We start from the raw sequence: 25,961 nt of genomic DNA, 5'->3' as shown, positions 1-25,961 counted from the left end.
TAAATTTGTTGATCAAAGGTGAGTTGTTTATCAGCAGCTACAAGATATGGAGTAGTTGTGTGATCTGGCTTTTTTTTGGCAGATTTTACCAGCAAATTAAGTGATGTGAATTGGGAATTACAAGGGGGGAAAAAAATGTGAGCGACATGATTCATAGTATTTCTGCACATAAATATCAATTTTTTGCAATGGCTAAGGATCTTAAAGAAAAAGAAAGATTATTTTGCAAATATGCAACATCATTTGCAAAAACATCCTGTTTTTAAATTTAAAAAAAAAGTTGTGGATTTCTGAAACCAAATTCAGTGATTTTAATACAATTGAAGACATTGGTCAATATATTTCTTATCCATTTAATGTCTACTTAGATACGAAACAAACTGCAGGAAAAAAATCACAGAGATTTTTCGCACGGAGAAAGTATTACTTTAAAATGAAATTATTACATTTCGAAACGATATCTTCCTAAAAGTGAGATCATCAAAAAAAAGACTTTGGAAATGTTTGCCGAGAAAATTACCCAAATGTAACAAAATGCAGCAAACTTTTAAATTCCTGTTTTGGTTCCACACATCTATGTAAATTGGTCTTTTCGTATTTGAAACAAACAAAGACGAAGAATTACTCTACTCTTACGGACTTGTATACAAAAGATTCTTTATGGTTGGCCTTATCACAGTATATCTCCGATTTTGAAAGCTTGGCAGATGACATGAACACACAAACTTTACATAAATTAAAATTATAAATATGTACGAATTTAAAATAAGAATTTTGAATTGTATTTAATTTTAAAATTTATAAACAGTATTTTCAATATGTATTGTTGAACTTTTTTTAACCATGTGCAATGAAATTCTTGAGATGGTAGATCGCGGTACATTTTGTAGAAAAAAGTAGATTGCATCACAAATTAAGTTGGCCACCACTGTTATACAGCATCAGGCAGGGGAAAAAAAAAAAAACCCACCTATCCGTCCTCTCCAATAAATTTGTCTAGTTCTTCCTTTAATCTAATCAAACTATTCACTTCCACAACAACAGATGCATTAACAACCTGCTGGTTGAAGCCAAACTTTTGCACATAATCTGCAATCATCCTTCCTCAATTTGAATTTATGTCCCCTCACGTGCATAGTTTGAGAGAGGAAGAATCTCATTAAGCATTGAATTTTCTCAGTGCCATTCGAAACCTTAAACACTTCAATTAGATCACCTCTCAGACACCTAGTCTCCAGACACTGCAATTTGCAAAACTAAAGCCTTTCTTGGTAAGGCACTCCTTTGTTCCTGCACCAATCTCATTGCCTTTCTCTGTACCCATTTCAGCAACTTTACATTGTTCTTAAAATGAGACCCCCCACACCTGTATACTGTAATCAAAATGCAGCCTGACTACTGCCTTATAAAATGGGATAATCACCTCCCTATTAAAGTGAGGTCAACATGAATTTTACTTTTCCTTCGTTACTGGTTTGTTTTTTTGGTATGTATCATTAATTATTTTGTTAACAAAGAAGTCTGGCCATAAAAAAATTAGTTTTTTTAAAGCTCTGTTAAGCCTCTTCTTGAATATAATTATCAAGTGCTCTAAAAGATTAAAAGCCTTTTCACTGTCCAATCATCAAGAAGCTGTCTCCACATTTGACCATAGCAACTCACAATGCTGAGGACTTGCTTGGGTCAGATGTTGGTTAGATTTATTGCCCTTATCCAACCATTGAAGTACATAGATTTTTCAATTCTTGTTTATTTCAAGTTTTGTTCACTAACATCGAAGGAAATGCTCACATGTGGGCATTAACAAATGAGTTACAAACAAGTCTAAAGAGGATTTTAAGCACAATGGGTGGGGATAAAAAAGGTAAAGGTAAACTGCAGCCTCCTCAACAATTCATGCTGAGGGTAATGGACCATAATTTGCCACGCTGGTACAGTGCAGGTTGGCAGATCAACCACATTTAGCAGCCATGGGCTTGAACCCTACTCAAAGAGCGTGTGCTACCGCACTCTTGCTCCCGACCACTCAGTTACGGAGGCCGTTGGGTGGGGTATTCAATATAAACAACTGATTTTTTTTAAAGTTGCGTTCACAATAGGTTGAAAATGAAGTTGGCTTCAAAAAGGGAAAACGATTTAAAATTATTTATGCCTTTGTTACATGCATAATAATGCATGGAAAAAATACCTGTTGATGTTATATTTTACACCTGGTAGAGGGTTAACTGCCTTGTATACATTTATATATATTTTTACTTGTCTTTACCTCACTTTCTTGTAACTTGATTTGTAACACACACAGCTCACCTATATCCCATTAATTATTTGCAGTCATTAACAACATCAGTTGGTCCCAGGGAAAATAATTTAAAAAACTGTCTAAGAACATTGTAGTCACCTTCGCAAAAGAAAAATCACTTCTCTTTACCTTCGACATAGTTATATCTTAAATTCCACATCAATATAGTATGACCACGGGGTCACTGTTAATAATCAGATAAAAAGTATTGCTTTCTCTTGCTGCATTTATAACACTACCTCTTCAAGTTTCACCCACCCAAGCTACTTGATTTTACCATATACAGTGTTAGCGACAATAAAACATTGGAAATACTTGCAACTAGTCAAAGAAAGATTTTAGTTACAATGCAGCATTCAAATTTAGGAGTTGCAGCATTTAAATTTAGGTAGTAGAAAGCTGACTAATTTTATTGGGTTGAAAGAGTTCAGAGCAAATCGTTCAAAAGCAAGGCCGAGCTGGACAGGCATTTGGAACGAATGGAGGGGTGAGATGGGAGGTTTTTTTTTTTTTTTTTTTTGGCTGATGCTGCATAAGCTTGCTTTCTTGCACCATATGCCTCTAATGCTAATTCTCAGAATATCCCACAATGCAGAGAAAATCCCTCCTATGATGAAGACCACCTCTTGGCTGGGATGCAGCATATTTGCTAGCACTAACATACTTTCAACAACACTAAAGTGTGTTTCATCTTCTGTAATTAATGACGTGATTCCAAAATGGCACTTTAAAGTTATAAGAATACAGTGAAACAAATTTTTTCCTATCTCTAACAAACATGTGAGATACTTTCCAAGTTTTGATACTTTTTCCAGCCATTGTAATGATGAAATGTGTTAAATGAGTTTCTGGTCAAGTTCTTTCAAAAAATTATAGTAGGATCTTCAAGTATGACTGTTATCAGGTCAAGCAAAAAAAGATTGGCTAGAATATGCTTCATAAACTAAGTTGTATCCACCAGACTTTAAAACCAACACAGACTGATGACATGTTTAAACAAATTAACATATAAACATTACATATGCATAGATACACAATAAAACATATGCATAGATACACAATACACACATCAATATGAAAGAACATTATTTATGGGATGACAAAATGACAAATACAAAAGACAGCAATAAAAGAGCAATACAAATAAAAAGTAAAACAAAATGCCATTAAAAGTGAATGCTACTTTGTGTGGTTTTTCAAAAGTCAAAAAGGTAATTATATATAACATTACTCAATTTTAACATTATTACACAATGTACACAAATAATATATATAAGACAAGAAAAAAATAACAATAAAATTTAAGCCAGCAGTATGGCAAACCAGTTGAGTGAAAAGTAGATTAAAACTAAACGTAAAATCAAACGGGGGGGGGGGGGGGTAACAAAACCGAAAGTATTGCAGAAGCAATGCTCCAAAAAAATTTAGAATAAAGAATATCGAATTAGACAAGATTTAGCAGCACCTCCTGTAGCACCAAAAACAGTGCGAAATATCACTATTAACAGAAACTAACTACAATACAAAATTAAATTAACAAAAAATAGACTGACCATTATGCTCCATCTTGTCGGAGGACCACGAGGCCAATAATGGTCAGGGAATCACAGCATTTCGAACACTAGACAAATTGCCACAGGGGCAAGTCGATCAAGAGATCAGTCCCACTTCCGATCAGTAGATCGAACCGCCAGTGCAAAGGACTTGAACAGTGGTGGTCCTTGTGCTGTGAAAAATATAAAATAGGATAGATACTAGCCCTCATGGAAAAAAAAAAAAAAAAACCACACTACTGACAAAGTGAACATTAAGTCAGATTTAAATAGTCGAAAATTAAGCTTAAGTATAGCTTAATTTTCAACTATTAAGCTATTCGAAAATTAAGCTTACGTATAGCTTAATTTTCGACTATTTAAATCTGACTTAATGTTCACTTTGTCAGTAGTGTGGTTTTTTTTTTTCCATGAGGGCTAGTATCTATCCTATTTTATATTTTTCACAGCACAAGGACCACCACTGTTCAAGTCCTTTGCACTGGCGGTTCGATCTACTGATCGGAAGTGGGACTGATCTCTTGATCGACTTGCCCCTGTGGCAATTTGTCTAGTGTTCGAAATGCTGTGATTCCCTGACCATTATTGGCCTCGTGGTCCTCCGACAAGATGGAGCATAATGGTCAGTCTACTTTTGTTTATTTAATTTAATTTAATTTTGTATTGTAGCTAGTTTCTGTCTCTGTTAATAGTGATATTTCACACTATTTGGACCTGGTGCTACAGGAGGGTGCCGCTAAATTCTGTCTAATTCGATTTTCTTTATTCTAAGTTTCTTGGAGTGTTGCTTGTACAATACTTTCAGTCCTGTTACCTTTTTCCCTACTGTTTGATTTTATATTTAGTTTTAATCTATTTTTCGCTCAACTGATTTTGCCATACTATTATTTTTTCTTGTCTTATACAAGAAGCAGCATGCAGAGGATTATGCTATTATGCTGCCTCTGATGAATATATATATATTAGAATAAGGATTAAAATAAAAATAAAATAATGCCAGCAGTATGGCATGACAAGAGCGAAAAGGCAAAATTAAACCTAAATTCAAATCAAGCAGGGAGGGAAGAGAGGGGTAACAAGAGTAAAAATATTGCAGCAGAAACTCTAAATTAATTTAGAAAATCTAAGTGTACGAATAATAATTCTTTCAAATTTAAAAGCCAATTAAATAGAAATTTAACGATGCCCCTCTGACGGGCACCAGGTCCAAATTTATGTGAAATATCACCCAACAGAGATTTAAACCACTACAATAAAACAAAACAAAAATAGACTGACCATTATGCCCCATCTCGACAGAGGACCACAAGGCCAATAATGGTCAGGGAATTGCTGCATTTCGAACGCTAAACAAATCACTGCACAGAAGAATCGATCGTAAGATCAGTCCGCCACACCGATCCCCAGATCGAACCGCCAATGCAGGGAATTGAACAGCGGTGGTCCTGATGCAGCGAAAATCAAAAATAGAGCAGACATGAGCACTACAGTGCAAAGTATATATATATATATATTTTCCATACCAACCAAAATACCATTATTATACAAATTCAAAAGTAATGTTTTAAACTTACTGGAACAATGAGGCCCTGCCAGGTCAGAATATTAGTCTCGTCTACATGAATGTCCCTAAATGATCTCATTCCAGATTTTCGAATATCCTGCAATTCCTGCAAGAGGAAAAATACAAATCTAGCATTGGCATTTAAGTATTCAAATACTAGATAAAAAAAATAAATAAAAATATACACCAATGTCTTTTCAAGGTTATTGAAAATCTTGAAAAACTTTTATGATCTGTGGGCCAGTAAATTTGTCTTTCTGATTTTTTATTTATTTATTTTTTAATTCTTGGGATTTTTTTGTTCCTCAAAAAAAAAAAAAAAAATCCTTCATTAATCTCAATTTGATGTGGCAAGAAAACTTTTTTTCTGAATTTATGAGGGACTAATTTTCTGGACACTTCATCAAACAGAAATCCTGCCCAAAGTTGCTGTTATTGTTGTTGTTGGGTTTTAGGCTCATCAATGACTTAGATCATCATATAGCACAACCTCCCAAAGATTCCATTCTTTAACAACGTAAATAACAACATCAAATACATCTCATTCTTGAGTAGTTAATTTTAGATTGCCATTGATACCTGTGACATATCTTAGTCAATGTTTTTAAAGGGCAACTACATATGCTTATTACAATTCCTTCATATTAGTAGCATATGTGAAGGAACAGATGGATAAATATTACCATTATATAGTAACACTGCCTTTAAACATAGCAGTAATGAATCAAACAGCTGCCATTTGTCGAGATTATATGGTTCATTGTATTCAAAAACAGCATTTCCACTTTTCCCATTGGAATAAATAAATGTGCATGAAATATTACAAAATTATAAAATTACAAAAAGAGAGGGCTGTGATAACATCAGCAAGTTTTACCTTTCGAGCATCACTGCCAGAACTGATTACTTTTCCTGGTAAATTAAGAAAAAAATAATTAATTTTTAATTAATAATTAAGAAATTAATTTTTATTTATTCTTTTTTTTTTTTTTTTTTGCAAAAATTGCTATACCCATATGTGGTATTAAATTTAGATTAAACGTGAATAAGTTTTTACCCTATGAACATTTTTCCAATATTTAACAGGGAGATCCATGGCAACTTGAAAAAGGTATTGGTGGGTAAAGTAAAAAAAAAAGTAAAGTGCAGCCATTAATCAACCCACTGCAGGATGGAAGCCTCCTCAACAATTCATGCTGAGGGAAAATGGACCATAATCTGCCACGCTGGTCAAGTGCGGGTTGGCAGAGCAACCGTATTCAGCAGTCAGGGGCTTGAACCCCGGTCTACTCAAAGAGCGTGTGCTACTGCACTCCCGCTCCTGCCCACTCGGCTACGGAGGCCATTTGTATTGTGGTGGGTATTTGACCATAAAAACCACTGCCCTAATTGTGGTACAGTATTTGGTAAATACAGCCACTCTGACTTATGTAAGGGGTTGCATTCCACGGAACTCTACATAAGTCGGAATTTCCCTAAATGCTTATGCAGCACTCGCAAATTTGATTGAAGCAAAAAAAGAAATGTTTGACGAACATGTAAACAGGCTTATTTATTCAATTTTTTTTTTTTTATCTCATGCGCATGAAATATTACAAAATTATAAAATTACAAAAAGAGAGGGCTGTGATAACATCAAGTTTTACCTTTCGAGCATCATTACCAGAATTAACTCTCCAGCTGATAAGCAGGCAGCTGCAGAAGTTGAGGGCTGTGGAGATTTAGAAGAGGTTTTTCCAACATATCACAAAATTTCTCTGCAGCTGCAGAATCGGCACTGGCAACTTCAATGTTTTGGAAACCAGCACGATGCTTGAACCTATTAAACCAACTGTTGCTTGCCATAAACTTGGCTTGGAGTTTGCCGTACTTATCGTCATTTCATAAATACTTCTTGCTTGAATGGCCATTAGATTCAGGGGCACTTGCTTCTGATTTGATTTTCCATCCATATTATTAATACCTTTTCCATCTTCAATATAGCACCTGAATGCTCTTTTGTGGTCACTATTGAGGCATACTGGCCCCAATGTGAATTACGCTGATCCTTGAACATATTCTTTTATATGTGCGCTGTCCCTTAAAATAGTATTCACTGTTGAAGCAGTGAGACCTAATTCTGTGTAATAGGTGACAAACTTTGTCCTGCTTCGTACTACTTTAATTAATCATCTTCATACAAAGGGTACTAGGAAAGTTTTGCAATACAACTTTGTTTATTTAATTTTTTCAAAGTAATTTCCTCTACATTCAATACACCTCTCCATCCTCCGAAACCAATCTTTAAACCAGTTCTTCCAAGTTTCACTAGGGAGTAAAGCACACTCGTTGTCCCAAGCCCGTAGAAGGTCCTCATCACTGGAAAACCGCCTCCCTTTTAGCTTCATTTTCACATGCGGGAACAGTGCAAAGTTGCAGGGAGCAAGGTCTGGACTGTAGGGAGGATGCTCGAGAAGTTTCAGTCCTGTCGTGGTCAAATATTCGGTGCAGGCTTTGGCGCAGTGAGCTGGAGCATTATCGTCATGGAGGTACCAGGTGTCCATTCTTGACTTTGGCAGGCATTGTTCAAGTATACCACTTAGCTGTGATTGTCTTCTGCGTGTCCAAAACGACACGTTCCACAATTCCACTCGATTTTTGAAAAATACAGCTATCATTTTCTTCTTTACAGATCGGGATTTTCTGACAATTACGGGTGTGTCGTCATCATCAAAGACCCAAACTTTGTTTTGAGCCTTGGTCGGCAGATCGTAATAGTACAGCCAAGTCTCGTCACCTGTCACGACGTTGTTCACATACCGAGATTGTCCCGGCACCAAGTCACACGTCGTGTCATCTGCTCTTCAGTCAGTTGATGCGGCACCCAGAGAGAACAAAGTTTCTTCACGTGCAAATGATCTTGCCGAATCGAACGAATTGCTGGCGCATTTAGGCCCAAAGTATCCTCTATCTGTTGGTAGGTCACTCGCCTGTTTGCGTCAAGCATTTTCCTCACAGCAGTAACGTTTTCCTCCGTAACTGACGTTCGTGGCCTTCCCGGCCTCTCAGAATCCTCCAGAGTGAAATTTCCCCTTTGGAATTCTCTATACCACCTGAATATCGTTGTACGATGTGGACAATCATCATCTAGTGCAAGAGTCATTTCTTCTAAGCACTGGTCTATGGTTAAACCACGCACAAAATTATACCACAAAACTGTCCTTATCTCATTTCGTGACCACGATGCCATCGCAAGCACTTTACACTCTCACTACTAATGAATAACTGAGCCCATCGACTTGGCGCGGCGGCTACTACGCACGTATGAACATGTCTCAATATGCAGCAACAAGCAGCTTCCTGTGATTCATTGTTGCATCATATTGCAAAACTTTCCTAGTACCCTTTGTATGATGCAAGAAAGCAAGCTTATGCAGCATCAGCCAAAAGAAAGAAACAAAAAAAAAAAAAAAAATTTCCACTTCACCCCTCCGTTCATTTGAAATACCTGTCCAGCCGAACCTTAAATTTATTTAGGCTACCAACTTCCACAACAAGGGATGGAGGTCTGTTCCACCAACCAACTACCCCGCTGGCTAAAGGCAAATTTCTACACATCTATCCTACGTCTGTCTTTCTTCAATCTGAATTTATGCCCTCTCAGGTGATTATTCTGAGCAAGAGGAAGAATCCCATCGGCATTGAGCATGCTCAAACCATTCAAGGCTTTATACACCTCTATCAGATCATCTCGCCAGTGCCTAGTCTTCAGACACTGTAATTTGCAGAACTTAAGCCTTTCTTCGTAAGAGCAACCCTTTGTTCCATTCACTAAGCTTGTTGCCCTTCTCTGTACTCGTTCCAGCAGCTCTACATCCTTCTTGAAATGAGGCCTCCAGACCTGTATACAGTACTCAAGGTGTGGCTTGACCATTGCCTTATACAAGGGAATAATCACCTCCTTATCCCTGCTAGAAAAATTCCTGTACATCATTGACAAGACACCATAGGCTACTCTTGCAGCTTGTCTGCACTGCTCAGAGAACTTCATATCTGCCTGCACAATTACCCCCAGGTTTTTTCATTCTCTACCACTGTCAGTGTAGTACCACAGAGTTGATACGTTGCCCTGGGGTTGCTGTTTCCCCACATGTAGTACTTTACATTTGTCAATGTTAAACTTCATTTGCCACGTCTCAGCCCATCTGCTCAACCTTTCCAGATCCTGTTGCAGCAGCATAGCGTCAGTAGTGTCCTTAACAACCCTGCCAACCTTTGTATCGTCTGCAAACGTGGACATTAAGCTTGATATACCATTATCAATATTATTTATAAATACAGAAAACAATAATGGACCCAACACTGAACCCTGAGGGACATCACTAATAACATTAGTCCACGATGGGCAGTGTCCACTGATATGGAACAGGACCAGGATATGTCTGCCAGGGGCAAAGGTTGATGACGTTGTAGAGCGGATATCATCTTTTAAGGTCACAAAAGGTGATATAGTTGTACACGTTGGCACTAATGATATTAAGAGTAGGAGACCGGCGGAATTACTTAACAAGTACAGGTCACTGTTGAAAAAAAGCCGTGAATTAGGGTTCAATTTGAAAGTGTCTGCAATTCTGCCAGACACGATAGGAGGGAGTATATGATGAGAGCCCTGTCGATCAATTCGGCCCTGGAAAGATTGTACAAGGCTCAAGGGGTCGAATTTTTTTTTCAGCCTGGTCTGTACTTGTTAACAGGAGAGACTGCTTCTACAGGGATGGGATACACTTAAATAGAAAAGTTGCAAGAATGTTTGCTGATGCTATCGAGGCAGTGTTAGGTGGGTCGGAAAACTGCAAGATTGGGGGGATTCAAGGGCTAATAGATTAACAGTAGCCACTGGCAGAGGCGTAAGTGATTCTTGCACTGCTTCTATTGGAATGAGCAGCAGCCTGGAAAATAAGATGCAGGATATTTCAGAAACTGCTAGGAATCATTGGGGTACAAGTAAACATATGGGTTGTGTTAGGGTAGCTAAGAAAAAGAACAGGTGCATGTATACTTGCATGTACACCAATGCTAGGAGTTTAGTAAATAAATTTGATGAATTTGAGGTATTGCTAAAAACATCAAAGGCAGATATTGTTGGGATATCAGAGACATGGTGTCACACAGATATAAGGGATGCAGAACTGCAATTTGGGGAGTACAACGTCTACAGAAAAGATAGACAGGATAGGAAGGGGGGAGGGGTTATGCTATTAGTTAAGAAACACATAAAAACCAAGGAAGTGAAGCCAGTCGACATCGCTGGACAGTGCAGTGTCGAGTCAGTTTGGTGTGACATAAGCATTGGGAGATCAAAATTGAGAGTAGGAGTGTGCTATAGGCCTAATGACTCTGATGAGTATAATAAGGAACTGTACAGGGAAATAGAGTGGGCCAGTAGATCAGAGAGTCTTATAATGGGGGATTTTAATTTCCCAGATATTGACTGGAATTTGGGGGCTGGTCACTGACACACAAGCAAGGCTTTTGTGGATTTATTGGATGATTGTTTTCTACATCAACATGTTCGGGAGGCAACTAGAGAGAGTAATACTCTTGATTTGGTTATCAGTAGTGATTCTTCATGCATTAAGAATCTGCAGATAAAGGAACCACTAGGTGGCAGTGATCACAGTGTGCTGAAGTGGGATTTACTCAAAGAGGTAACTACCATTAGGGGTAAAGGGAAGGGTTATTGCTTTCGTAAAGGCGACTACGATGGACTGATACAGTATTTAATTTTCTATACAGTAGGAACAACTGATGATGTTACCAACAGCAAATTCAAAGAACTTACCTTGGAAGCTACTAGGCTTTACATACCAACTAAGAAATATTGTTCAAGGTTTAGGCCTAAATAGATGTCAGATGAACTAATGAGACATATGGCAGAGAAGAAAAATGCATGGGATACATACAAATTAACACGTGACACAGAAGCCTATGATAGATACAAGTTGATCTGTAACCAAGTTACAAAGGAGGTTAGGCAGGCGAAGGCAGATTACGAGATATCTTTGGCAAGGGATGCAAAGAAAAACAGCAAAGAGTTCTTTACTTATGTGAACTCTAGAAGGAAGGGGATGAATCAGATTGGTCCACTTGATATCGATGGGTCAACTGTTGATTGATTGATTTGGTAGTTGTTGGCGCATCGGCTTCTGTGGCCATATTGCACCTCCCAAGGTTTTTGCAGTACTTTGATCCAAGCCCGAGGCGGGAATCGAACCCGCGACCTTTGGTTTGCCAGGCAGGTACTTTACCCACTCGGCTAGCCCGGTCGGCCGGTCAACTGTTGATGATCCTGCTCAGGTAACTAACAAACTAAATGAATATTTTGCATCGACATTCACACATTAGGAGTTATTCAGCAAGGGGAATGCCAGAGGTGTATTCAACTCTGGCAGTAAGCTAGAGAATCTTGTAATAACTGAGAGTAAAGTGGAGAAGAAATTGTGGAAGATAAATACAAGAAAGGTACATGGGGTGGATGGGATCTATCCAGTTATATTAAAGGAGGCAGCAAAGGAAGTAAGCAAACCCCTAGCCATAATTATGAGAGCTTCCTTGGACTCAGGGGAGGTACCCATAGACTGGAAATATGCAAATGTGACCCCAATTCACAAAAGAGGATCAAAGGCTGACACAAGTAATTATAGACTTGTGAGTTTAACTTCTGTTCCCGGAAAATTAATGGAGGCACTGGTTAAAGAAGCACTGCAGGATCATCTAGACAAGACATCAGTTATAGCTCGGACACAGCATGGTTTTGTTAAGGGTTAATTGCCTGACCAATTTGATTGGATACTATGATGGAGTCACAAAAGAACTGGATGCAGGGAATAACTTTGATATTATATACTTGGATCTTAGAAAGGCTTTTGATACTGTTGCACACGGAAGACTGCTGCACAAATTGGAGCAGTGTGGCATTGGAGGAAATTGCTGCTATGGATAAAGGGGTGGTTGAGGGGAAGAAGACAGAGAGTGGTAATCAATGGATACTGCTCATCGTGGACTAATGTTATTAGTGGAGTCCCTCAGGGTTCAGTATTGGGTCCATGATTGTTTTCTGTATTTATAAATGATATTAATGATGGTATATCAAGCTTAATGTCCAAGTTTGCAGACGATACGAAGGTTGGCAGGGTTGTCAAGGACACTACTGACACTATGCTGCTGCAACAGGATCTGGAAAGGTTGAGCAGATGGGCTGAGAGGTGGCGAATGAAGTTTAACATTGACAAACGTAAAGTACTACATATGGGAAACAGCAACCCCAGAGCAATGTATCAACTCTGTGGTACTACACTGACAGTGGTAGAGAATGAAAGGGACCTGGGGGTAGATGTGCAGGCAGATATGAAGTTCCCTGAGCAGTGCAGATGGGCTGCAAGTGTAGCTCATGGTGTATTGTCAATGATATATAGGAATTTTTCTAGCAGGGATAAGGAGGTGATTATTCCCTTGTATAAAGCAGTGGTGAGGCCACACCTAGAGTCCTGTATACAGGCCTGGAGGCCTCATTTCAAGAAGGATGTAGAGCTGCTGGAACGAGTACAGAGAAGGGCAACAAGATTAGTGAATGGAACAAAGGGGTGCTCTTATGAAAAAAGGCTTAAGTTTTGCAAATTACAGTGTCTGGAGACTAGGCACCAGCAAGATGATCTGATAGAGGTGTATAAAGCCTTGAATGGTTTGAGCATGCTTAATGCTGATGGGATTCTTCCTCTTGCTCAGAATAATCACCTGAGAGGGCATAAATTCAAATTGAGGAAAGACAGATGTAGTTGATAGCCTAAATAAGTTTAAGGCTCAGCTGGACAGGTATTTCGAATGTGAAGGGTGAAGTGGTTATTTTGTTTTATTTTTTTATTTTTGGCTGATTCTGCATAAGCTTGCTTTCTTGCATCAAATGCCTCTACTAACGCTAATATCATAAAGTCCTTTGTTTTCGGCTAGGCACGACTGCAGACAAAAATTAAAGCTTTCCCTAGTTAATGACATTTTTTGGCATGGTCTCATACTTTTTAATTAGGTACTCAGTTCTTTTACATTTAACATCATTAGAACCCATGTGTTCACCCTAATATTGAAAACTGTGATCCTTTTCAGTAAATTTTCTAAAGTGAGCATTTAAAAGCAAAAGTAAGGTATTTAAAAAAAAAAAACCAAAACTAAAGTATTTTTTAAAAAACAAAAAAGTAAAGTTCTTTAGTCCCCCTGAGAACTAGCAACTGATCAGTTATACTGTCAATATTAGTACCAGGCAGACAGCCCGATTTTCATTCTAACCTATCTTTATTACAAAATAAATATGATCCCTGTTTCCAACAGAGTTGAGTCCCCTAATATAACTACCTCTTGATGAACTAAAACAATCTATTCTTGATGATTCATATCTGGAGTCAAACTGGGAATGGATCTTCTGGAACATCAACTGATATTCTAGCTGCTGTTCAGTCACTAGTTTTAAGTTCAAATTGTCACATTCTCTAAATCTAGAACACGGCAATGATGCATCAGTTGTACTATAATCACCAGCAAAAGCTATCATCAATTACATAGCACAGCATGAACAAGCAACAAGGCTAATTCCTTTATTATTATTAGCCTTATGGTGCAAGCAAGCCTGAGGCTTCTGCTGCACCAGCCAAAAAAAATTTGAATTACCCTGAGAGAGAGAGAGAGAGAGAGAGAGAGAGAGAACACGAGTCAGAAGTAGAAGGGAATCACCAAGAAAGAGAAGAATGATGATATCCAGCTCAGGACCCTGGGTGTGCAATTAGCTGTGGCATTACCAGTCTTACCATGGCCAAGTTTTATATCATGATATGTGGATGTTGTTGTATCAACAGTAGTTTTAGTTATGAAATATTCAAAGAAATTTTAAGAAAAAGTTACAAAAATCAAATTAAAAAAAATTCCATATATTAAAGTGTTATGGATGCTCTTGTATTAACAAACAGTTTTAGTTATGAAATATTCAAATTAATATTAACAAAATACGGTTGTGCCCCCGGTATCCGCTGATTCAGTTACCCGTGGTTAACCACGGGAAAAAAAAACTTAACACTTACTACTCATGTGTCCAATACGATGCTTTCCTTTATTTTTTACTTTGTTGATTTTAAATCAAATAGCTTCCCTTTATTTTTTACAATGTCGCATATGGTTTGGTCACCAACATTATAATGGTTCTTTAGAAATTTAGCAGATGCACCGTTTTCAAACTTTTGAATAATTTGAAAGCACAACTCTTGCGTTTGCCCATCATTTTCATGATTTCTGAAAAAAAAAAAAAAAAAAAAACCCACATCCCTGACAAATAAATAACGAAACAAAATTTGTCCTTTTGTGGTGCGATGGAACATAATCAATGCAACACACTAAATCAAACTAAACATTTGGTCAAATTTTCTTTTCTCTCTCTCTCTCTTTTTTTTTGAGTGGTAGGTGTGAAGACAGCAGGGGTTGCAAGATAATGGGTACACTAATCTCCCAAATGACAACTTATAACGCTGGTTCTTGTTGCCTTGCAAAATCTCTTTATACCTATTCTAGCTATTACTTGATTTTATAATTTCTGGTTGATTTTTTTAATTTGGAATCTAAGTGTCCCAGTTAATCCAATGCCAGTAAATAGAGTCTACTGTATTTTATTATTACCGTATTTAAATGTTGGTAATGTCTTGCTGTGTGTTTAATTTATCAATTAAACTTTATTATACGTATGTTTGTACAAGAAAATCATGTTATATATGGAGTCAGCAGGTGTTCGCTTGTATCCGCAGTTTCAGCCACCCACTGTAGGTCTTGGAATGTATCCCTTGTGAATACGGTGGTCTTACCGTATTACAGAAATCAAATAGAAAATATTACTTCTCAAATTACTACTTAAAAATGACTTGATATTATCACATATGTTCTTGTTTACACTCTGGCTTATTTTAAATACTTATTAATCAATTATTTTGACAATGAATACAATCACGGTTAATGATATGCCGTTTGTGGATCTTTCTGGAATGGTTGTTGTTGTTGTTATTTGGTTTTTTTAGGAGCATTAGCAACTAAGGCCATATTGCTCCGGGACATGCGGTGGTCATTCCCTGACCTTTCTGCATCCTCCGTATTTGGTGGTGACGGGCTCGAACCCCAGTCTAATCAAGAAGCGTGTGCTACGCACTGCTGCTCCTTCCCACCTGGCTACGGAGGCGCCCTTCTGGATTGTGTGTGTGTGTGTTCAGTGCAGAGTGTGTGAAAAAATTAGGCACAAACTTAGCGTTCTGATAGGTACTGGAGAATTCGGAGGAATTAAAATGGGACCCATCACATTCTCAGCTGTCCAACTCAATGGCAGAGCTCAAACTTCTGCATCAGGTAACAGTGGCAATCCCCAAAGAATATGCTGGTCCAACAGGAGGTAGTTATACCATAGTTTACCCATAAATTTGAGCTACGTGTAGTATAAAAGGCATCGTTTTAACTGTATCTCACTGTGGATGCCTTCACTACGAGATAGCTGGTATTGCACTACTTCAAATAAATAACATTTCTCTAGTAGAGAAGACTACTGTTATTTATTTTCAGTGGATACCACCACTCAGACGATCATTTCGAAGTTAGTTGGCTTCGTCATCAGTGAGTGGACAGGTACCCTGGTAATGCCACATGCCATTACAGTTGTGAAGTTATTGTATCTCATATTGTGGGTGCCTTCACAACAAGAATTAAAATGATGCCTTTTATACTACATACGTAGCTCAAATTTATGGGTAACCTATGGTGTATCTATACCGATATCATACAGTTAATTACCTAAAAACCCACAAGAAATTATGCTATGTGCATTTAGTCTTCTAATGCATTATTATTTATACACCATTTGACATCTCTTATATTGTGGGAATAACTTCACAACTGTGATGGCATGTTGCATTACCAGGGTACCTGCCCACTCACTGATGGTGAAGACAACTAGCTTCGAAACGATCATCTGGTTGGTGGTATCCACTGAAAATAAATAACAGTAGTCTTCTCTACTAGAGAAGCATTATTTATTTGAAGTAGTGCAATACCAGAGATTGCCTTTACAGGGATGGGATGCACTTCAATAGAAGGGAGTGCAAGAATATTTGCTGATGCTATCGAAGGAACGACAGATGGGTCAGAAAACTGCTAGCTTGGAGAGGTAAACAGACTAATAGATTAACTAGAGCTGTAGGCAGGGGTGAAAGTGATCCTTGCAATGTTTCTATTGGAACATCCAGCAGCCTGGGAAGCAAGATGAGGATTTCAAGTGCTGCTGTGGGTTGTCATGGAACTGTATTAGGGTAATTAAGAGTAAGAACAGGTGCACGTATACTTGCTGGAACACTGTAAATAAATTTATTGAATTTGAAGTACTTATTAAGTCGTCATATGATGACTCTGAAGGGATATTGGAGACATGGTGTCATTCAGAAATAAGTGATGTTGAATTTGAATTCTCTCTCTCTCTCTCGTGAAAACCAAAAATGCAAAAGTACTTGAACCTATAGTCAGTGGTGAGCTATAGTGGGCTCACGAGAGCCCATTATTTTTTTTTTTGAAAATTTGCGAGCCCATTGTTGAGATGATCATTTATTTTACAAATGAAATCCTAAATGCAATTATTGAGTATCCAGAGACGAAACTACGGCGGGACGAGCGAGCCACCCTCCCCAGCATTCGATCAGTTATGTATTTTAAAATTGCTTCATTTTTTATTTAATTACAGTCGGACATCTGTTTAACCAACTTCTTTATAGTGAATTTTTTTGTATTCCTCTTGGTAATTACATTTAAAAGTTTCCGCTGAACGAAGAAAATTTCCATGTAACAAACAAATTACGAGACAACTTTGTATGCATTGTTCTTACCTCTGGCCTTTAGGCTGTTGTTTTTGTTATTTGGTTTTTAGGACCATTAGCAACTAAGGCCATGCTCCGGGGATATGTGGTGGTCATTCCCTGACCTTTCAGCATCCTCTGTATTTGGTGGTCACAGGCTCAAACCCCAGTCTAATCAAGGACGTGCTAAGCACTGCTGCTCCTGCCCACCTGGCTACGGAGACGCTGGCCTCTAGGCAATTTAGGTAATTAGAAAGCGTGAAAGGGATTACCATTTCACAATGTTAGTGGTGTCCCTAAAACCTGCAGACATATACCGAGAAGTCGCGCTCGTCAATCTGCTTTCCATAGCCAATCAGAGGATTAAAATGATTCCCGACACGAATAATAGCCTCTGGTCAACCCATGTTGTGGTTCCCCGTTACTCTGACAAATGGACATGTTTTTCAGAAAAGTGAGTGATCCACACCTTCCAGTAAGTTTCTCCTGTCTGTGTTTACATGGTTACAGTAGCTGAATATCCGAGTGATTCCAACATTTTGCACAATATTCAAAGAACTAGTGACAGTACCAAGTAGTACAAGTGACAATACAACCCAAGCACGAGAGGCATTAGAACCTAAGGTACTAAGTACTATAGGTTCTAATGCCTATCGTGTTTGGGGTTTATATATATATAAAAAAAAAAAGTAGCAACATGGGAGGGGGGGGGGAAATTGCGGTAAGTAAGATGTTATATGAACTTTATGAAGATGAAATGTTGGCAGATTTTGAAATTTCGTAGAGGCTTTCACTGTTTAGAAAATGATCTAAAATATAATGGCACACAGGCAATAATTAAAAAAAAAAAAAACTGTATGCATTATATCACCAAACTCCAAAAAACCAGGGCAAATTAAGGATTATTGCTAAAGAACTTGATATGGAAACTATAAAAATTGGTCGTGTGTTTGGGCCATGATGAGCAGCGTGTAGCTTGTGGACGGCAATTGCGGGTTGAAGGAATTATCCTGCTTTGTGCAAACATTTTGAATCAGAAGTTAAATATTCAGGATTATTAAACTGACTTTTCAATGTGGAATTTCTTAACGATTTAACACTAACGATCGACATCCTGCAGGAGCTCTTACCTTTCAGAAGCTTTACAGAATCACTATGGTAAAAGCAGATAAATTAATTATTTGAACTATAAATGCTATTGCTAATTTGAAAAATTTCGAAGGAATCAAATTCGAAAGTAAGAACACATTTAAAAAATTACCTTGTGACAAGTTATTAAATGCAATAGAGCAATTTTAAACATATGCTAGCAGAAATTGTGGAATATGAAAGGACTTTTTGTCTTGGTGGCCAGGCGGTGAAAATCGAATAAGAAATTTAAGTTTTCTGATAAAATATGAAATAAAAATTAATGATTTTAGAGATTTTGTCAAAGACAGTTTATTTTTAAAATAAAGTGAAATTCCCTTTTCAATTAAGAAAGCCAGAAATATCTTTGAAACCATTGCAATTAGCAGTGCTGAAGCTGAGCAAGCTTTCAGCGTAATGAATAATACTGAGTGAATGAATAAATAGTGTTGACTATTTATTCACGTTGCAGATTATTATGATCTAAATGGAAAACCACTGCTTCAAATTGATCTAGATCGTTACATCAAATCATTCCTCTGTAATCATCGCTCAGCTATTGAGCAAAGCAGAAGATCGACAACAAATATTAATAAAGAAGTAAATTGCATGCGGCAATTTTTAGAATAAATTTTTCTTGAATATTAAAAAAAAAAGACGGAGAAAGCAAGTTGTGTGTGTGCCGAGCACGCGCGGTAGATGGTTTATGTGAAACATCCTTCGCATTTATTTTAGGTATTTTGATTACGAAATAAAACAGCTTTTGTATTGTAAATATTTTACAATTAATATATTCTATTCGCAATATATCTATTCGCAAATTTTCTTAATTTCTGGAAGACAAGATACAATGGATTTATGATAACTAAAGTAAGAGATGTATACTTGCGATTGCAAGTATACATCTAAATGTCTCTAGAAAACAGCATCGATTGAAGTACCTATCTTGTAGTTGAAATGACCGATCTTGTAGTTGAAACGACGTACGCAGCTGTTAGGGGCACCTAACAATGAAATGTAACAAAAATGCAAGACAAAAAAGAAATTGTTGACAAATATTTGTATTGCTAGTCATATGACAAATACTTGTATTGTTGCAATCATACTTACTGCAGTAGTAACTTCAGGAAGCATGATTGTGATGTTATACTATTCAAAAATTCTAAAAAGAACTTCAGACACTATCGTATCTGGGTATCATCATTAGGGGACCACCAGGTTTTTATGGTTTTTTTTTTTTTTTAGATAGACCTTATACACACACTTATACGCATGGTTAAGGGGGTAACAAGTCCCATCTGTCCTCCCCCCCTGAATCCGCTCCTGACTCGAGATATCATACTGGTCAGTCACAAAAAATGCATCATGTGCACTAATCACCCCACTAGCAGTGCGAGCGTGGGAAGCACCTCTGGTGGAAACCTCGGATTACATCACTTCCGTGATCGATCAAATTAGGAGATAGAAAGTCAGAAAAACTGAGAGCCCATTGTTAAAATATTCACATCTCACCACTGTCCACAGTACTTAGTAACTCTGCATGGGTTAAAAGTTAAGATGATGAGAGAAGATAATTATTGATATTAGACTTAAATTCCTGTATATTGCAATTTTCAGGAAATTGTATGAAGGGAAGTGGTTCCAGAAAATGGGTTGAAGAAATAAATGAGAAAGAAAAAAAAAGTTGGTTCTGTGAGTTTGAAGTTGGACAGTACAGGATGCTGACTGGTTGTGGAATGTGTTTGGAAGAGAGAAGTGGAATTGTGGATTGCACCAGTAATAATGGAAGTATCTAAAGAAAAGGCATGTAGCAGAGACAGAGTAGGGATGCTTTGTAAGAGATGAGTCATTAATTAACATCACAGCCCTCCTCTGAATGGAGTCTACAGGCCTAAGACAGGTTATGGTACAGCTGATTTGGGATTTGTAAAGACTAGCAATTTGGAAGAAAGGTAACACCGGGAGCAAAAGAGAAAATTCAAGTTTTTAGATAACACAGGAAGCAATATTTGTGATATGCTTATGCCAAGAGAGATTAGAAGTAAGGGTAACCCCTAATAGAGATACTTGTTGTCAAGATTTCTGAATATTGCCAAAGATAAGTATAGGAACAGAAATCTTTTTGTGAGATATAAGACATGACTGAGTTTTGGACAGATTGAAAGTACCTAAGTTATTTTTGCCCACTGTAAAATTATCTGGAGATCAGCATTTAAGGAATTGGTAGTGGATATTTGAGAAGTTGAAACTGTTTGTGCAGGGCAAATTTTCTCAAACTAGAAGGCTGAATGAAATGTGCTATCATCAGCAAAAGCATGGATAAGATTTCCAGTCAATGGAAAGTCATTAAAAAGTAAGAAAACAGTGAGAGAAAGAACTGAACTTTGGAAAACACCAGCACTAGTAATAGCAAATGATGAAAGAAAGTAAGCTTTGTAGTGAAGTTTTTTTTTTATTATTATTTTATTATTAGCCATATGGGTCAAGGAAGCCTGAGACTTATGCTGCACAAGCCAAAAAAAAAAAAAAAAACTGATTTTTTTTTTTTTTTGATTTGGTAGTTGTTGGCGCATCGGCTTCTGTGGCCATATTGCACCTCCCAAGGTTTTTGCAGTACTTTGATCCAAGCCCGAGGCGGGAATCGAACCCGCGACCTTTGGGTTGCCGGGCAGGTACTTTACCCACTCGGCTAGCCCGGTCGGCAAAAAAAAAAAAAAAAAAAAAAAAAAAACTGAATTACCCTGAGAGAGAGAGAGAGAGAGAGAGAGAGAGAGAGAGAGAGAGAGAGAGAGAGAGAGAGAGAGACAGAAGTAGAAGGAAATCTTGGAAATTAAACCTGATATACCTTCATCAATATCATTGATAAATACTGAAAACAACAATGGGACTAACACCAAACCCTGGGGAAATCCACTAATAACATTTGTCCACAAAGAGCAGTGTCCATTGATTACCACTCTCTGTCGTCTCCCACTCAGCCATCCCTTTATCCATTGTAGCAATATACCCTTAATGCCATATCTCTCCAATTTGTATAGCAGTCTTCCATGTACAACAGTATCAAAAGCTTTCCTGAAATCCAAGTATATGAAAATTATCAAAATTATTTTTGGCATTCAGTTCCTTTGTGACCACTAGGGCTTGCATAAAACCGAGAAATTTCAAAACCGAGTTTAACCAAAGTTTACTTTTAAAACCAATTTTCTCAGACTTAGGGAAAATAATTAAAAGCTTATATAACACAGGTATTTATTTTATCTTGGGTCGATTGTACAAAATTATAAAATTGTATTCAAATCCTTTGAATAAAAACTATCTTCTCGTATAGTAAACAAAAAATAATAATAATAATAAATAAATAAAAATAATGTGAAAAAAAAAACAGCTTGGGGAAATTACTATTTATTGCTCAGCTTTTTTCTGAAAATGATCCTTTAAAAAAACACAGTATATTAAGCATTTTTCCTGATAGACTTGACCTTATTTTTGTGTTAAAGAGACCAGTGATCGAAAATACTCTCAGATTGGACATTTGTTGGTTTAATAGTCAGCAGTGCTCTATAAACTTTCTCCAGCTTTTCACTTCTACTGCTAGTTGCCTCCAAAATTTTAAATTCTTTGCTGATTTCCAATTCACTCAGATATTTTGAAGGCTCTTCAGTTAATCTCTTTATTACACTATCATACTCTCGCACGAGTATCTCCAAACATTGTAACTAGACTAGTCTGTTTTCTTCTAAAAGAACAGTTCTTTCATTTTCAGTTTCTTAATTCAATACTAAGGATATCCTGAAAAAAGGCCTCTGAGGTTGGGCAAATTCATATTTTAGCAATAAATCAGCTCATACACCAACCACAAGAATAAGTATTTTTCTGTGACTAAAATATTTACGAATTAAAATAAAATAAATATTTACAATAACGCAGCACGTCCAAATATAACAGGCTCACGGTACTTATACACGTGGTGCAATCGGCACATGGTCTGAACTGGAAGCGGAAACAGCTCGGGAATGTGTCAAAACCTTTCATCCGTACTTAGGATGATAGTTTCAAACAGAGGATGCATACGCATACTCTATCCCTATTCATAATATTGCGGTCGGATGAACAGATTTGTAGGCTCTCGAGCCATTTACGGTTCCAGAACCCATGCGCTCGATCCACAATAACCGCATCCTCTGGGGAGATTTGATGCTGCTTCTCCCAAAAATGTTCGGCCACAGCAGACTTATTGTAATCAGTGGTTTTTATAGCATATGCATGCTCCCCCAGACGATCCTTGAGCCGTCGTTACTGGTCTCTAGGATAGGCCCTAGGCTTAAAACTTCAGTGTTTAAAAAAACCTATGTGCAGAGGCCAGTACACCCATTATAGTTCAGCACAAGCTGGGCAGCATAAGAATAGTGTAGTGAAAGCTGTATTAGATAGAGCAGGGTCACACTGCACTACCTCTGAGGACAAAGAATGTGAAATTAGACGAGTCACAGCAGACCTTAGAAAATGCGGATACCCCCAGAGGATCATAGACAGGTTTAGTTGACGAATAGAGTCCAGCCATCAGGAACTGTTTGTTCCTATGGCTACCGCATACATTCCTTACTATCCGGGCCTTACTGAGCATCTTGCTAGAGTTTTGCGGGGTTATAAAACACGCTGTGTGCAGCTTCCAGGGCGGAGGTTGCACACAGTGTTGTCTCAGGTAAAAGACCCAACAGCAAAGGACCCGAGTAGTGGAGTAGTATACAGGATAAAATGCCCGGATTGTGGGGAATGTTATGTGGGCGAGACAAAACGACGGCTCAAGGATCGTCTGGGGGAGCATGCAAATGCTATAAAAACCGCTGATTACAATAAGTCTGCTGTGGCCGAACATTTTTGGGAGAAGCAGCATCAAATCTCCCCAGAGGATGCGGTTATTGTGGATTGAGCGCATGGGTTCTGGAACCATGAATGGCTCAAGAGCCTATGAATCTGTTCATCCGACCACAATATTATGAATAGGGACAGAGGTATGCGTATGCATCCTCTGTTTGAAACTATCATCATAAGTACAGATGAACGGTTTTGTTTGACACGTTCCCAAGCTGTTTCCGCTTCCAGTTCAGACAATACGCCGACTGCACCACGTGTATAAGTACCGTGAGCCTGTTATATATGGACGTGCTGCAGGAAGTTTTGTTACTGCTGAGGAAGGAAGCCAATGCTTCCGAAAGCTCCAGAGATTTTATCATTTTTATCGCTTTTAATCCGGTTTATTTTAGTGCATTTTATCACAAGGATTTTATCACAGTTTTAATGTTTTTTACATGTACATAATTTAATTTAATAGCAGTTTTTGTAAATATTTATTTTATTTTATTTTAATTTGTAAATATTTTAGTCACAGTAAAATACTTATTCTTATGGTTGGTGTATGAGCTGATTTATTGCTAAAATATTCAATGCTAAGACTCCTTCGGAATGTTTTGCAAATAATCTCTGATAAATCTCTTCAGCATGCTTTTTGAAAACTTGCTTACTTGGATAATCAAAAGTTCTTGAACCTGAATCTTCTTTCCTAAACTTTTTGGGGTTGTGTAGATAGCTCAGCAAAGCCACAGTTTGGCAATTTTGTCTTGCATTGTAACACTGCAAAAGGCTTTGGTAAAACTTTAAGGCAAATGGGTTTTCTGCTGTATCAATCTTGGCAAGCAGAAATTCTATTGAAGACTGCTTTAAGTAAGTCTGTATCTTCTGAGGTTATAGCCTTCAGAATCATTTCAACTGGTTGCAAAGTTACACATAGCAATTCAAGTGTTTTCCAGTCATCGTCAGACACAGCTTCAGTTGACAGTACTGCACATAAAGCATTTGGAATGCAATTTTTCAATTTCAAAAATCTCTCAATCATATAGAATGTGTTATCCCATCTAGTCTTGCAATCTAATATAAGTTTATATTCTTTCCCATTAAATTTTGCTTTAGCAAAATTTTGTAATATGTCATTTTTGGTAGGCGATTTTCAAAAAAGCTTGCAAATTTTTCTGACTTTGTTAATAGTTTGTGCAATATTGGCCATTGGATTGAAGAAATAAATGAGCTCATCGGTAAAGTCGGTTTGATAAAGCATGCTTTGCTGTCTTTCTTCAACTTCTTCATCATCACTACTTTCTTCATTGTCTTTGGGAGACTCAGAGACTGTGGCACCATAAATGGTTTGCTTTTTCATAAACTACATCTATAACTAACTGACAGATGTATACAATGGGCTATACATTGTTGATGATCAAGCGTAATTTGCTCGCCAAACTTAATCGTCGTTGCTGCTCCATCGGTGATACAGGCAACAATATCCTCATTCAAGTTCAAACCAAATTCCTTCAAGTGTCCATTCACAATTTGCTCAGTTCTTCTGCTATCAAGTGAACCATTAATCTCAATAAGACCTAATGACTAATGATTGTCTTTTGAATGCACATTTATATTCATATACCTTTTATTTTGTATAGACATATTCGTCTAGAGTCAATGCATACCGTGCACCCAAAACCAATGAATTTTTGAAATGCTGAATGAGTTCTTCTTTCTTAGTTTTATAATAATTCAGACCCATATTTTTAATTCCATTCACTGAGGCTGGTGGTAATTTATCATATTTATTTCTCTGAAGGTGAAGGCTTGATTGTATAAACTCACTTTTGGCAATTGAATTAAAAGAAAATCCATCTAAAGCAGCTAATTTTGAAATCTCTTCTTCCATAGATTTATTAACGATAAAGTTTTCTAATGTTCTTACCATTTTTTACGGGAGGTTCACTGTTATCTTGTTTAATGTCAATCTGATGCATTTTCTTTAAATGCAACATCAAAGATGATGTAGATCCTCCAGATGACTTCATTATCTTCTGACATTTCAAACATTGTGCTTTATCTTTGCTTTTTTGAACAAAAAAATTCCATACATTTGATTTCATGTTAGACATATTAAGAGTAATAAATATTAATTAGTAGGAATTTATATCACCGACAATTTTAAATAAAAATATTGAAGATAACAAAGGCACAATACTATGCATCACTCCTGCAAGCACTGAATGAAGAGTCTAAACGAGGCAAGTTTCAAAATTTTCACGAAAGAATTTTATTTATATACTTGCAATTTTTTTCCCCCCAATTAAATCTATTGTATTTTCAAAATTACATAAAAGCTAAATTTGGATAAGTTGCTTTTTGGAGACCATTTGATCGCAAATTTAATAGGAATAAAGAAGCAAAAAACTTTCTACGTTTGAAATTTGATGCAATATTCACAGAATCTGTTTCTAGTGGGTAACCACCAATAAGACGCATTCCATAACTTGCCTGGCGAACAAGATAGATGGAACGGAGAAATGTTGAGCATTTTCTTTTACGTTAACCCTCCGACTCACTCAGTCGTAAATGAGTACACCTGCATTGTGCCATGATACAGGTGGGAAGATAAAAAAGTACCCCCTTCCTAGATTTGGGCCACTTGCCCATGAGATTCATCATCATCA

General features: G+C 37.3%; 1 protein-coding gene across 2 annotated transcripts in view; it reads right to left on the bottom strand.

Moving 5' to 3' along the window:
• Window positions 1-25,961, bottom strand: part of LOC150090240 (ubiquitin-conjugating enzyme E2 L3) — a 73,970-nt gene that overhangs the window by 3,553 nt on the left and 44,456 nt on the right. For both annotated transcript variants that reach the window (XM_090369027.1, XM_090369028.1), the window contains exon 2: window positions 5,427-5,522. In XM_090369027.1, the coding sequence (XP_090225153.1) occupies window positions 5,427-5,522 (96 nt within the window). The remainder of the gene's footprint in view (window positions 1-5,426; window positions 5,523-25,961) is intronic.

Source organism: Mastigoproctus giganteus, chromosome 2, assembly GCF_048544385.1.
Source record: "Mastigoproctus giganteus isolate SK-2022 chromosome 2, ASM4854438v1, whole genome shotgun sequence".
Classification (NCBI taxonomy): Eukaryota; Metazoa; Arthropoda; class Arachnida; order Uropygi; family Thelyphonidae; genus Mastigoproctus; species Mastigoproctus giganteus.
The sequence above is the reverse complement of the archived record's forward strand: the minus strand, read 5'-3'. Positions and strand labels throughout refer to the sequence as shown.